This window comes from Poeciliopsis prolifica, unplaced genomic scaffold, assembly GCF_027474105.1.
Source record: "Poeciliopsis prolifica strain line A6 unplaced genomic scaffold, Auburn_PproV2 SCAFFOLD001, whole genome shotgun sequence".
Classification (NCBI taxonomy): Eukaryota; Metazoa; Chordata; class Actinopteri; order Cyprinodontiformes; family Poeciliidae; genus Poeciliopsis; species Poeciliopsis prolifica.
This window is the reverse complement of record NW_026562376.1, coordinates 9162733-9175574: the sequence shown is the minus strand read 5'-3', so window position 1 is coordinate 9175574 and position 12842 is coordinate 9162733. Positions and strand designations below refer to the sequence as shown.

Here is a 12842-nt window from a genome sequence, read left to right as displayed (position 1 = left end):
TGTTGAAAATCTAAGGAAACTCCACATTTCCTTCTTTAACATTTACCAAAGCAGCAAGAAGCTAATCCTGGCTTTGATTACAGCTCTTATGCTTACATTTGATTGAACTTTTTAACTCTGGCATTTCTGTAAACTCAAAGGAGAGCTCTAAGTCAGCATTTAAATCTCACTTCTCTTCACCTATATCAGAACATACAATATTTTGTTATGATAACAGAAATCTGTGCATGACAAATTTTTCAGTATTTTTCAATCAAGTTTTTCTTTTATTGCTTCACTCTGATGACAAAATGACCAGTGCCTACACATACTACACTACAAATCAGAAAGCCAGAAAGCAGGCAGTGAGCTAACCGAGCAGCTGACTGAGCAGCCGACATTCAGAGTCATTTTTAAGATATAATGTGAGACAAAAAGAGTACTGCACAGATGTTTAACTGAGAAATTCTTTTTATATGGCATCCTAATGTTGAGAGACTTCATTCATATTTTAAGATATTTTTTTTTCATCCTTGCTAATATAATAAACAGCATGGAGCTCGTCATGGCAGAGTTCATTTTAAGATACACCTCAAAAATCTGCTTTTTTTTCTTTACAAATGTAACTAGGCTGAGAATTATTAGCCTTCACTGTTTGTATTGTTACACTGAATGAAAGGATTGTAAACAAATATATTGGATGACATAGATAAACGACCTCAATTTAGGAGGACAGTAGCTTTTGGGTTTTTTTCAGCGTATGGGGGACAAAATCAACTGTCCCCTTAGTCTAGTCCTGCTTAGTGTTTGTTCCAAAGATAACAGGACAGATTATTTATGTCGACCCACAACATGTTTATTTGAGTAACAGATTTCTGGTACAACTAAAACTGCAATCAACACTGGAAGTAGAAGAGTGCGACTTCAGCAGCAGGAGATGTAACAGAGACTAATTAAAAAAATGATTTTTGGCACTTGTGGCCTTTATTGACAGTTACCAGACAGGAAATGGGTGGAGTAAAAGAAATGCAGCAAAGATCTCAAAGTCAGGAATCAAACAAAGGACTGCCGCATAGAGTACAAGGAGTAACTCTTCGACCGCTCCACCACTTGACATCCTTATATAGTTGGCTTAAAATTCAGTATCTTATTATGCTTCATATCAAGCCTTATTGGAAACAGATCACTAAGTCAAACACTACATCTAAAAAAAACAAGGATTCTGTTTCACATGTTAAATGCCAAATTCTTCTCTGAAGAACATTGTGAAATAAACTCTTACATTAGTAGTTCTGTCTTCAGCTGAGCATTTTAGCTACTTATATAGACAACAGACAGTATCTAAATATAACAGTAAAAGTTTTAAGTAAGTCCTTTGGAATGTGGAGGCTGCTTGTCTTGTTACATAATAATACAGGCTGAGGGTCTTAGGTAAATAAAGCAAAGAGTTAAAACTGCAAAAGCATGACAGCTTCCCCACTACTGCAGGCAGAGAAGATCAGCTTGTTTTTTTTTCTCTGATAGGAGTTTAAGATGCACTTTCTTCTTTGATATGCAGGTGTCACAAGTGATGCAGACAGGTCAGTGTTGCAGCTGCTCTCAGTCTAAGTGCAGCATGTCCCTCCCTGAAGTTCAAAGCAAAGGGAGAATGATTGTTGCAACCACCCAGAGTCTTCCGCTGAATTTAGGGAATGGAAAACTTTGGCCCCTTCGGTGGCTATTTGTCATAAATTAAAGAAAACAGAACAGGCAGGACTGGCTCCTCCCGTCATGTCTCATCCCACATTTGGAAAGAAAAATAAAATCCAATTAGTCGTTGTTACAATGGAAGATCTGAGTAAATGTGAGTCTAGCTATGCAGGAAAACCCCGTTCTGAGTACGATAGGTTCAGCATATTCATCTCTTCAGCTCTGACCTCAACAGGCAGCTTTCCAGGAGGAGTAAAACCACCATGAAATATACAGGAAAAAGTAAGCAAATGGAAACCATTCCGTCAGTGGTCCCAGCCATGTTTTGCCCAGATTACAGTGGAAATGTTTAATCGGCTGCACAGCAACAAGTAAACTTTGTAACACAAAGCAGACACTTTCCCCTTTAGAGATGTATTTCAGAATTAACTGGAAGGGGTTTCAAATACATAAAAAAATCAAGGCCTTCTGCAGCTGACGTCCCCTGAATGACATTATGTTTTAGCTCTAAGGCAGAGATGCTAAAGTGATGCTATTTGCAATGGTTGAGCAGATGTGTTTAACTGGAACTGGGACTATTTAGAATAACTTCCTCTCTGTTTTATGAGGTGGAACTTACTGACTTTTGGTTTACATTACTCCAACGGCAGAGAACAATCAGGTTAAAAATTAGTTATGAGCATGAAGCATAAATAATATTCATTAGCAGCACACTTGGATTAAAAAAATAATCATTTGAATACGCTCTAAAACATAAAACACAAATAGTGTTGTTTACATATATAAATAATTCTGACTGAACTCATAAGTGCAACCAGTTGTCCATTTAGGTTTTTTTTTTTTTTTACATTTACAGCTTTGTTATTATTGCCTGTTGTCAAATACTTTGTTAACAACTGAGCCAATTAAAAAAAAAAGAAGGCCAGAGGCTAGTCGCAGTAATAGATTATCGAGGAGTGGTGTATTTTTTTTATTTATGTCCTCATTAATATTTACTCCCTAAAGAACCAATCAACGTGATTATCCAACATACCAAACACAAACTAACATAACAAATAAGCTGACAATGGCAGAATAATGGATAGCTAGAAATGATAAACAGAGTTTTGTTAGGCAGTGAATGGCTTCCACATCCCCTTTCAGCGCTCAGTGGGTAGAGGGCTGCCTCGGTGTGACACGTCACTGCGGACATAACAGTTGAGGTCCAGGTGTTAGTTTGGCTTTCCAACTTGAGCTCTTAAGTGTCACATTTGACTGTCGTCACAGAGGTGCATCTACGCCCAAACACATAGCACGCTCACGAGTCATAGAGAGAATTTAGCACCGCATAGTACTGATCTCAGTTCATTTAGCTAAATGGAATTTAGCTAAATTTCAGTTCATTTAGCTAAATGAAATTTTTTCAGTTCATTTAGCTAAATGAACTGAGATCAGGAATTTTATTTAGTCAAAGTTAGGCATAAACACTATGAGTGTTACAACATCTTCATGTTGTTAAAAAAGAAGACAATATTTCTCATTGAAGCAAAAGTTCTGTTTTAGAAGCGCGGCGTTGTTTCTGTTTCAGTTTAGTTTTAGAAAAATGCAAACTGGATTTTCACGGATGTTAAACTCACATCTGGTCTTGTGTTAAATCTATGTGAAATGTTGAATGTACTGTGATGCTCTTATTAAACTGTACAGATGAGCTGCTCAATGTCCCCAGTCAATTTATATAAATTTTAATGTTCTATTCAACACTTCATTTGTTAGTGGTGGCTAATATCCATTATCTAGATCCGTTTCTTGTTGTACTTTAATAGATTATATAAATGTATGCCTGTAATTGACTGAAGATAAGATGCTGTCATATTTCTGCAAACATTTTAATGTACATTGAGCTTTTCTCACGGTTGCAATAATTTAAATTGATAATGCATAAAATCAAAATGACTTACCCCGAGATGCACAGCACAAGTTTTTTTAATGACTTGATATTAATTAGATTTTCTCAATGATGTTTTTCTGTGGAATCTTTGTATTAATTCAGCAAATATATGTCCAAAACTTTGACTGAAAAAGACTAAATGTGCTGCTGATTTCTTGATAAAGGTAGTTATTATAAATCCATCTGAAAATCCCCAACCAATAATATTTATGTTTTTTTTTTTTTTTTTTTACTAAACTCAAAAGTTAGTCAGTGAACATGAGGTTTTTTATGCTTTTACAGACTGTATTGCACAATTTTCACCAATGAAAGGACAGTCATTTTCATGGCTGAGCATCTAAACTACAAGTTTGCAATGGGTTTAATGTCATTTGTCCCTGTCACCATTACGGACCTGTAGTTTCAGTCGTTTTGTACACAACTTCTTCAGGTATGAAAGGGTCAGCCACTGGACGTTAAATACCAACCATACCTCACTACATTCAAATTAAAGCAATTTTTTATCATTTACTCAATCTAATGTAAGAAACATTGGTTATTTTAATGATAAAATTGTTATCAATTTCATAATAACTCAAAACTAACAAGGGGTAGTTTTTATTCTGGATGTACATTGGCATATTGATTAAGAAGTCAATTGGCCCAAACAAGTAACAGAACAAAAACAAAATGGAAATAAGGTAAATATAATGTTTAGTTTTTAGAATTATTAAATAATTAAAAAATAAAGGATACATTGAGATGCTGGTACTCTATTATGACTCTTACTTCAATATTTCAAGAAAACAATTAAAGTGAGAAAGCGATGAAGATGAAATGACCATGCGCAGTATGAAATGCTTTGGTGGAGAGGTGATCAGGAAGGAAACTGTATTAATGGTGTCAGATGCTTGTGATATGAGCTATTTTTGTATTGGCCAACACAATTTGTTCACAAACTCAAAAAGATTCACAACTTTCAATCTAAAGTCTCAGGAGTTGGTTGCTAACTTACTTTCAATTATTTTTTTTATATAAAAAGCTCAAAAACAGCAGTCTAACTCTTTGCTTTTGTCTGTTTTGTTTCACTGCTGCACTGAAGCTACTATATTGGGATCCTTAGGACGTTGCTGATTGTCTTGTACAGTAAAGAGCTCACAGAAAGGCAAGGGGCCAGAAATGTTTAACTTTCCCTCTCTGGTGCCAACAAACTCTCTTACTGTAAGCACAATAATCCAATCAGAGATGCCATACTTGAACATTTAAGTCAACACCAGCTTTTCAGCTTGACATCTCGCCAGATACCCAACATCCTGTACATGGAAAGGAAACTTCATGGAAATTAAAAGCCCTTGTGTTTATCCAATGAGGTGACTGCAAATCTCACTGTCTGCTATAGTTGTACAGTCCATTCACTGTTTGAACAGGTGTCCAGATCTAATGTGCCATAAAAAAAAAAAAAAAAAAAAAAAAAAACGGCTGCCAGTCCTGCTCTATCTGAGAAGCAAAGGAGGATTCACTCTTTTTCTTGCCGTCAGACTTATCACAATGTGGCACCTCAAGCTCCAAGATGCTCAACAGGTCCACTTACAGAGGAGATAAGATGTTCCAGTCCAAATATGGCTGAGGCATTTAGGGTTTGGGTGTATTAATTGGGAGCGAGCAGAGACATTGCTGCCTTTCCTCAGAGAATAAACACTGCTAATGTTGAGCCTAAACGTTCACAGCGGCTGCCTCAGGCTGCGAATCTCATCCGAGATGCTGTGATAAATATTCTGGAGCCCTTTAGGGAGTTTTTCTTCCACCCATTCCAAGAAATAAGAACTCTCCGCATGCCTTTGTGTGTTTCTTTCTTTTGACATTTGAATTCAACTGGCATCATGTAGAAAGAGACAGGAAAATACATTTAGTCAGCGTGAGTAAATGTGAAAATGAAAGAGTGAGCACGTGTGCAAGATTGGAAGAAAGAAGGAAAAATGAGGATCGGGGTCTTGACCTTGAATGACATTTTTGGTCAACTTAACCAATTGGTGTTTTTGTTCTGAACTAATTAGTCTGATATCAGTATCGTAAAAGATTTTTTAAAAGTTTTTCTATACCCACGTGACAAGAACCAGAAGCCAAACATCTGTCCAGCAGACGGTTTCTGTCACTGCAGCCCTTCAGAAAAGCTCAGAGTGGAGCAGAAAATCTGCAGCTGCAGCCTTTCACTGTACTGTACAGTAACAAGACAGACTCCTGGCTGCATGAAGCCCCTGTTGTGCGGAACTCACCAGGTACGCTCCCACTGTGCCCTGTGCCAACATGAGAGCGCACTCCGAAATCAGAAAAATCTTGATGTTGGAGAAGCATGATGAGTTTTTGCGGTGAGTGTCGCCTTCCAGCATGTCGCCGCCGCTGCTGCTCCCCGGATCCCGGTGCTTCTTCACCTGCATCCCCGCCAACCCGGACTCCCCGAAACACTCGCCCGGGGGAGGAGGAAGTGGTGGAGGATGTTCACCGGAGGAAGACACCGGCCGGCAGCTTCAGGGTTTTGTTTTCGTCTTCTACATCCGAGGGTTTCTACTTGGCGCCGCGTCTCGTTAAGTTAACAAATTGTAAGGCTTTCATCCGACAAGCTTGGGAGCGCAGATCCAAACTCCGCGGGTCTCTGTCGCTGCTCCGCGGCTAAACATTGCTGCCTCGTCGACACCGCGCAGACGCATGTGAGCTTTCCGAAGGCGCGAGTGAACCGCCGGCATAAAAACCTCCGTCACGTCGCATAGAGTTTTGTGGGTTGTAGCGGCCGGTGAAGGTTCTCCTAACTCCGGCAGCGAAGGACTGACAGGGACATTCTGCCACAGTGGCTGCTGAGCGTCTGCTGGGCGTCTGCGTCCTCCTGTCTCTGCTCTCCTCCCTCGGTCTGGCTGTAGCACCAACTCTGCGCTAGGGGCGCTGTGCAGCGTCTTCAGCTCTGCTCTTTTCGGAAAAATACTAAACTGGCCAAAAATCCTGCAGGGCACCCAGTGTGGTTTTCGACCGCTGTGAAAGTGTTTTAGTGTTGACATGAGGCATAGCAACAGTGGATGGCTGCATTGAGTGAATGTTGTGGATCATCCATTGAGCCACATTGGTGCACAGACAGTCCTGCTGTGAAGTTTTTAATATGGGCAGTTACCCTTATTGCTCATTGAAATATTTTTATTACTTTTAGCAGAATTTAGGGAGTTGGTGTCCAATGTGGAACACTATTTTATGTGTTCTGAGGGACTGGAAGGGATTTTAATCACAATCAAAAATTTTGAAAATCATGAAAAATGTAGACGAAATGCTGGAGATCATGATCGATTAGTTGATGGAGACAAGAGAAGTTCACCGAAGGAAAAACCACCAGTGGCCAAGTTTTCTATTTTAATGCATATTAACATATTTCTAAGCAATGTTTAAATACTAGTGTTTACTTCAGTAATTCAGAGTAGAAACGCCTGTCTGAGGCTGACTTGTGGCATAAATGCTGAGTGATTAGAAAGCTCATCAAAGTAATTAAATATTTTTGTAATTATGTAAATCATTGCACTCTTTGTTTTTAACAATTGTAGCCTTTTACTAAATTGTGATCAGGAATTGAACCTTTATTTGTCTGCATCTTTAGGTTTTTGAAAAAGATGATTCAAATAAATACTTATCCACTGAAGACACTGAAAGAAATGCCAGTATGTGGCACAAACATACAAAAAAGACTTCCAAAAAGCCACACTATACATGAACTACATTGTTGCATTGAGTCAGTAGTACTATGCCACTGTTTCTTATCCACCAAACCATTCAACACTGTTGTAGCTATGGAGAAAGCAGTTGTTGCCATTGTGTTTTTCTGCAGTAGAGAAGCAGAAGTTCTGTTGTTTGCTCATCCTGTTTCTATGATTATTATTGGATCATCATTTGAGTGGGCACAGGATGAGACACTGCAATAGCTATGATGTAATGCAACCACATCAATTATGGACTCTAACTGACTGAATGAAAAACAGACGTTGTGTTATGGCTGCAAAGATTTTATGAAAAAAAATTTTTATGACATGAATAGTATGTGAGGTGTGACACTGGTTTGAATAGTTACACAATTATACCAATATTTTTAGTTAATAGGTGTTTCTTTTTTTTTGACTGAAATAATGAATGTTTTAAATAGTTTCTTCGGTTGCACATTTTAAATCAAAGCTGTAGATGGGAAGATGACTTTCTCTCACTTCCTAAAATCAACAGGAGCTGGAACAAAAATGAAAGCTGAAAACAAGACTAGAAAGATTTAAGAGTCAACCATTATTTATCTCAGCCCTCTCACTCTCCGACCTTTCGTCTGGCAGGAGTCCAAAGTAAAGTAATCATGAACTGTGAACACTTCCTCACTTGAAACCATCTAAAATCCAACATCAACAAAAAAAATCCTGGCAGCAGAATTATTTGCTGCCTCTTCTGTTTTGCCTGCTAGGAGAAAAGAACTATCGACAGACAGAGTGACAGTTTTAACACTGGATGTGTTATTCAAGCGAACTGTGACAAAGTCTTCACTTCCAGCTGAGCAGAGATGTGAAAAACCACGACAAGTATGTAAATACTGAAAGCTCAGCTGCACAGTGTTATGGGAAATCTAACGTGTCGTGGTGTGTTTTAAAACACAAGATAACATGCGAAATCCTGTGAACGAGCTGAAAAAACCTCCTGTGTGTGCCATTTGGTTGTGCGCAAAGTCTGTACGGATATTGTTATTCAGAGGCTTTTCAATTATTGTACCCACCTTTCAGTCAGCCAAGAATTGATGGATTATTATTGATTAAAATACTCTACATGGGTACCAAGTTTTAAAAGAGAACATTTCTCAACAGCAAAAGGTTTGTACATAATTAAATTTTACTGTGTCACTCAAGCCTATATCATGCACATTTTTCCTCAGATATGACCTTTCACTTATGTTATCTGCTTTTCTCCTGGTCTCTTCAATGTTGCCACACTTTAAGGTTTTGTCAAAATAAACTCACAGATGGTATCTCAAAGTATCAAGAGTACGACGAATGTACCTCATTCTGTATTATTATACCTGATTATATTAAAATTTCAGCTGTGGAAAAAAACAACAGAAGCATTTTTTTTGTTAAGGTGATATGAATCTTCTTATTCAGTTAATTTTGACCTCTGAAAAAATGATACATGATTACTATTATAATTACTTACTGATGTGTCATTTCTTGAATGGGACCTTAGAGGAATGATTGCCTGTCTGATAGACCCAATTAATATATCCAAATTGTTTCATCCCTTTCTTTTTACCATCTCAGAACAAAACAAAAGATTAGACTCTAGGCCATAAGACCTCATTCCCTAAGGCCTATACACATTCCTCAAGAAAATAGTTATGTTTGTTATGTTGTCCTTCAAACTTTGAGGAGACTCTGAAATTCTAATATGTTAAAAGTTCATTCCTGAATCATAAATTATTTCCCTTTTGTGCTAATAATTTGTAAAGTAATATACACATCTGCATTTTATTTAGGTTCCTTTCTGTATTTTTTATTTTCTTTTAGCTCAGTTAAATTTGTAAATAGTATATTTTAGCTTGGTTACTAAATTATGAAATAATTTATCTTAATTTTAGAGATTACTGATTAATTTAGGAACATTAAAGGATATGTATTATCCATGCATCAGAAAGATACCCGGAGTGTTGCTTTGATTGTTTCATACATATTTGAGAAATCTTTGAATCTACAGTGGCAGCCATTCAGGGCTGCCAAAACATTTGTTCCCACAAAGCTCCTTCTCAGAGCTGCAGTCTTTAAGCCCTTAACCACACCTCCCCACACATAGCTCAACCAGACTGGCAACAGCAGCAATTAACAAAGACCTGGTGGAACTATGCGTCTGCTGAAGTGTCAAATTACAAAGTCAAACTTCTTGTAAGTCATGTTTGATATATCTTTAAAAACAAGTGAAGGCAGGATAGTTACTTCATTGTACCACACTTGCAACCCATGCTTACAAATGTATGGATGTTTAATATCAGAGAAGTCAAACACTGGAGTTTTAACAGTTTTTTACTAGTCACGTGTACTTTGTGAGATTCAGATTAAGTCTAACAACGCCAGTCTGATTGGAACGTGAAAATACACGATTGGGCGTGTGTGTGCTTACATACAGCAAACGTGAAGGGATGTGAGTCAGGTGGAGGGAGGAGATGGCTCGGGCCGATGCCAAGAATGTATGAATGACGAGCCCAGCGCAGCATTGTTCTGCCCTCTGAAACAGCTGTTATTTATAGGATCTGGGAAAGGGTGGATGAACAGAGGGCCAACCAACCCATCTGCTGGGAGACACTGGGAAAATCTAAGGCGTTTGAGGAATGAGTGGGAGTACAAACAACACTGAACTTTGACGTTTCCTGTTTAAACTTTTGAAGAAAGAATTACAAGCACTACCTGTTATTCTGCTGGGTTTCCCCAAGGAGCTCTGAACTGTAGCTTTCCTCTTTCTTTTTTTCTTTTTGGACAATGAACCATTATTCTAGCAGATTTAACTTTAGGCAGTGTAGAGAAACAAAAATGGAGATTGTATCATTGGCTTTCGTTTTCCCATTTATTAGAAATGTAATTCAATTTGTAATTCTGTTTTTATCATTCTGTTTTAATGCATATTTGCAAGAAACCACAAGTGACTTAAAGAGAAAAGACAATCAATTGAGAAGAAATGATTGTCAAGCCAAATTAATTTAAAAATGAATAACTGTCTGGACTATAAGTGCACTTTAGTACTTAAGACTTCAGTTATTCAAAGATATTTCTTTGAAACATGACTCCAAATTATTGGTAGAAAATCTACCCAGAAATAGTTATGGGTTTTCTTAGAGCCACAGACGCAAGATTTATATTCACTTGCAGTCCACTGTACTTCAGCTTGTGCCTACAGTAGGTACGAGCTACTATAAAGGATTTGGACTCAATTCTTAAAACCACTGGATCAAGATGTTGCTGTCCTTTCATCATAAAGAAGTTCTTCCTGATGAAACAGGTACATGCCTTAATGCCAGTGTTAATTCTTTATTCTTCTCTGTTCCTGCGGATCATCCTCTTGGGTGTGGATCCATTTCAGCTGTTATGGTATATCTCTCATGAGGCCTAGCTCCCAATGTGCAATATCATGGCTAAGAAAAAAGGTTGACCTATGACTTTGCACTAAACAAGTCAAGTAAAGTCAAGTTTACTTGTAAAGCACATTTCACAAAGTGTCTCATCCTGGGGGTTATTGTGTTAAAAAACAAACAAACACAATAACCAACATTCAGAAAAGCAACAAGCATTACACACCAATAAAGAATAATCACCATTGAATATATTAATCAGTGTTCCTCTACTAATCAAATGCATTTGATTAGTATGATGCTTCAAGGTTTCTTTTCCCTTGATTTAAAAGAACTCAGTGATTCTGCATTTTGAAGCTTTCTGGAAGTTTGTTTTAGATTTATAGTGCATAAAACCCGATTTCTGCTACTCCTGATTTGGTTGTGACTCTCAGGGTGCAGGGTCTTGTTGACCTGTTTTGTTTTACACGACTCTTGCTTTTTTGCACAGACTTACTAATTAATGCAAGTGGTTTGTCAAACTGAGGGGTAAAAACACTATTAGTCTTTCTTAATTGCACTTTGTGAACTCTTTTCTTGCACTCTTGGTCTGGACTCGGACTGTTATTTAAATTCCACTCTTTGCTCATCATAAAACCCCTCCTCTCTTCTTTTAACTTGAACCCAGAGCTGTCTCCTTCAAACCAATGTCCTGTCAGTTTGGCTCCAGGCAGTGTAATGTTCAGCCAATCGGCTGCTGCTGAGTGCAGCTGGAATTTCACCTGGAGGGGAGCGGCCTCTGCAGAGGATGGCATTGACTGTACCGAAAGCACATATTTTTTTCTTTTTTTTTGTGGAAAATTCCCATAATTTCTTTCCTGCAGTGTCAGATGTTTTTCAGAAACCCTTCATGCATTTAGAAACACACAATGCTCTTATGAACTGCATGCACTGCAGCTAGATAATAGTCAAAAGACATTTGATATTTGCATCTGTTCTCTGTTGTCCCTAATATCCCTAAATTTATATAATATGCAAAATAAAAACTTAAACTCAGAAGATCTGCTCATACATGTTTAATGCAATGGTTAATTTTCTTGAGGAGGCATCTCAAACCTTGTTTTCTTCTGAAATTTTACAGGAGATCATCAAGACATCTACATTCAGTATTAAAAGAAGAGTCAAACAACCTTCTCATTGGAGTTGGGAAAATGTCACCAGGCACTTTTTTGTGATTGTGTTCTGTCTAAATATAGAGTTCTGCTGTCTGTTCTACATTTTGAACCATTTTATGCTGCTGTGCTGCTCTCTATTTTTACTCTAGCATCAATAGAGAGGGCAACATGCTCTTTCAAAATAGAGTAACATTATCTGTACTGCTGGAGAGGGGCTTTCAAGTGTGGCACATTTAAAGCAGTGAGGTCCAGTTTCTTCTTGGGTAAATAAAGCAAATGTGCATGTTTCCCTGTGGAACTGTGTTTGACAGGCATAAATAGCACTCTGTTCCCCTTACTTTAGTCAAAAAATTTGAAGCAATCATGTTTGTTTCAGTGAAAAAAAAATTGTTCTCACAAGAACACATCTCATAATACCTTATTGTACAATAGCCAAAGTTTTGTCACGGGAAAGTACAAACACTACTGAAAACTAGCAAAGCCAGTTGTGCTGCATTCACATAAAGGAAAGATGAATTACAGTCAGATAACTGAAAATAGCATAAAAATACACCCCAAAAGTTTAAAGTTACAAGCCATTTGAGACGGAAACAATACCAGGGCCAAAGACGCACCCTGGGGGAACTTTCCAGGCGACATTTAAAACTTCAGTTTTTTCCCACTTCTATCTCTATTATTGTGGTCATATGCCACCAGTACACATAATGAACTGACTGAAAAAAATTAAAGTGAAACAAAAAGAGTATGTTATCTCATGTCACCAACCGGAACATCACAAAGCAACATTGCATTACTTTTGATATTTTTATTCCCATTCCATGTGAAAGAGAACAAATGTCTCTGATATGTCTTCTAAAAAAAGTCCAAAAGCACAGAGTTATTGTTTCAGGGTAAGCAAAACAAAACAAGGCCAAACAGATAAGTTCTTAAACAAAAGAACTTATCAGATGAATTGTTTTACCTTGTGGACGTGTTTCCCCCCCACCAAAACCTTTTGATTTCT

The 12842-nt window shown here is 37.7% G+C and overlaps 1 protein-coding gene across 1 annotated transcript in view; it reads right to left on the bottom strand.

Moving 5' to 3' along the window:
* The window catches only part of slco3a1a (solute carrier organic anion transporter family member 3A1a), a 35962-nt gene extending 29507 nt beyond the window's left edge, over positions 1-6455 (bottom strand). Inside the window, exon 1 of the mRNA XM_055053388.1 lies at positions 5848-6455. Within this exon, the coding sequence (XP_054909363.1) occupies positions 5848-6009 (162 nt within the window). The 5' untranslated portion in view covers positions 6010-6455. The remainder of the gene's footprint in view (positions 1-5847) is intronic.
* Positions 6456-12842: the final 6387 nt, after the last annotated feature.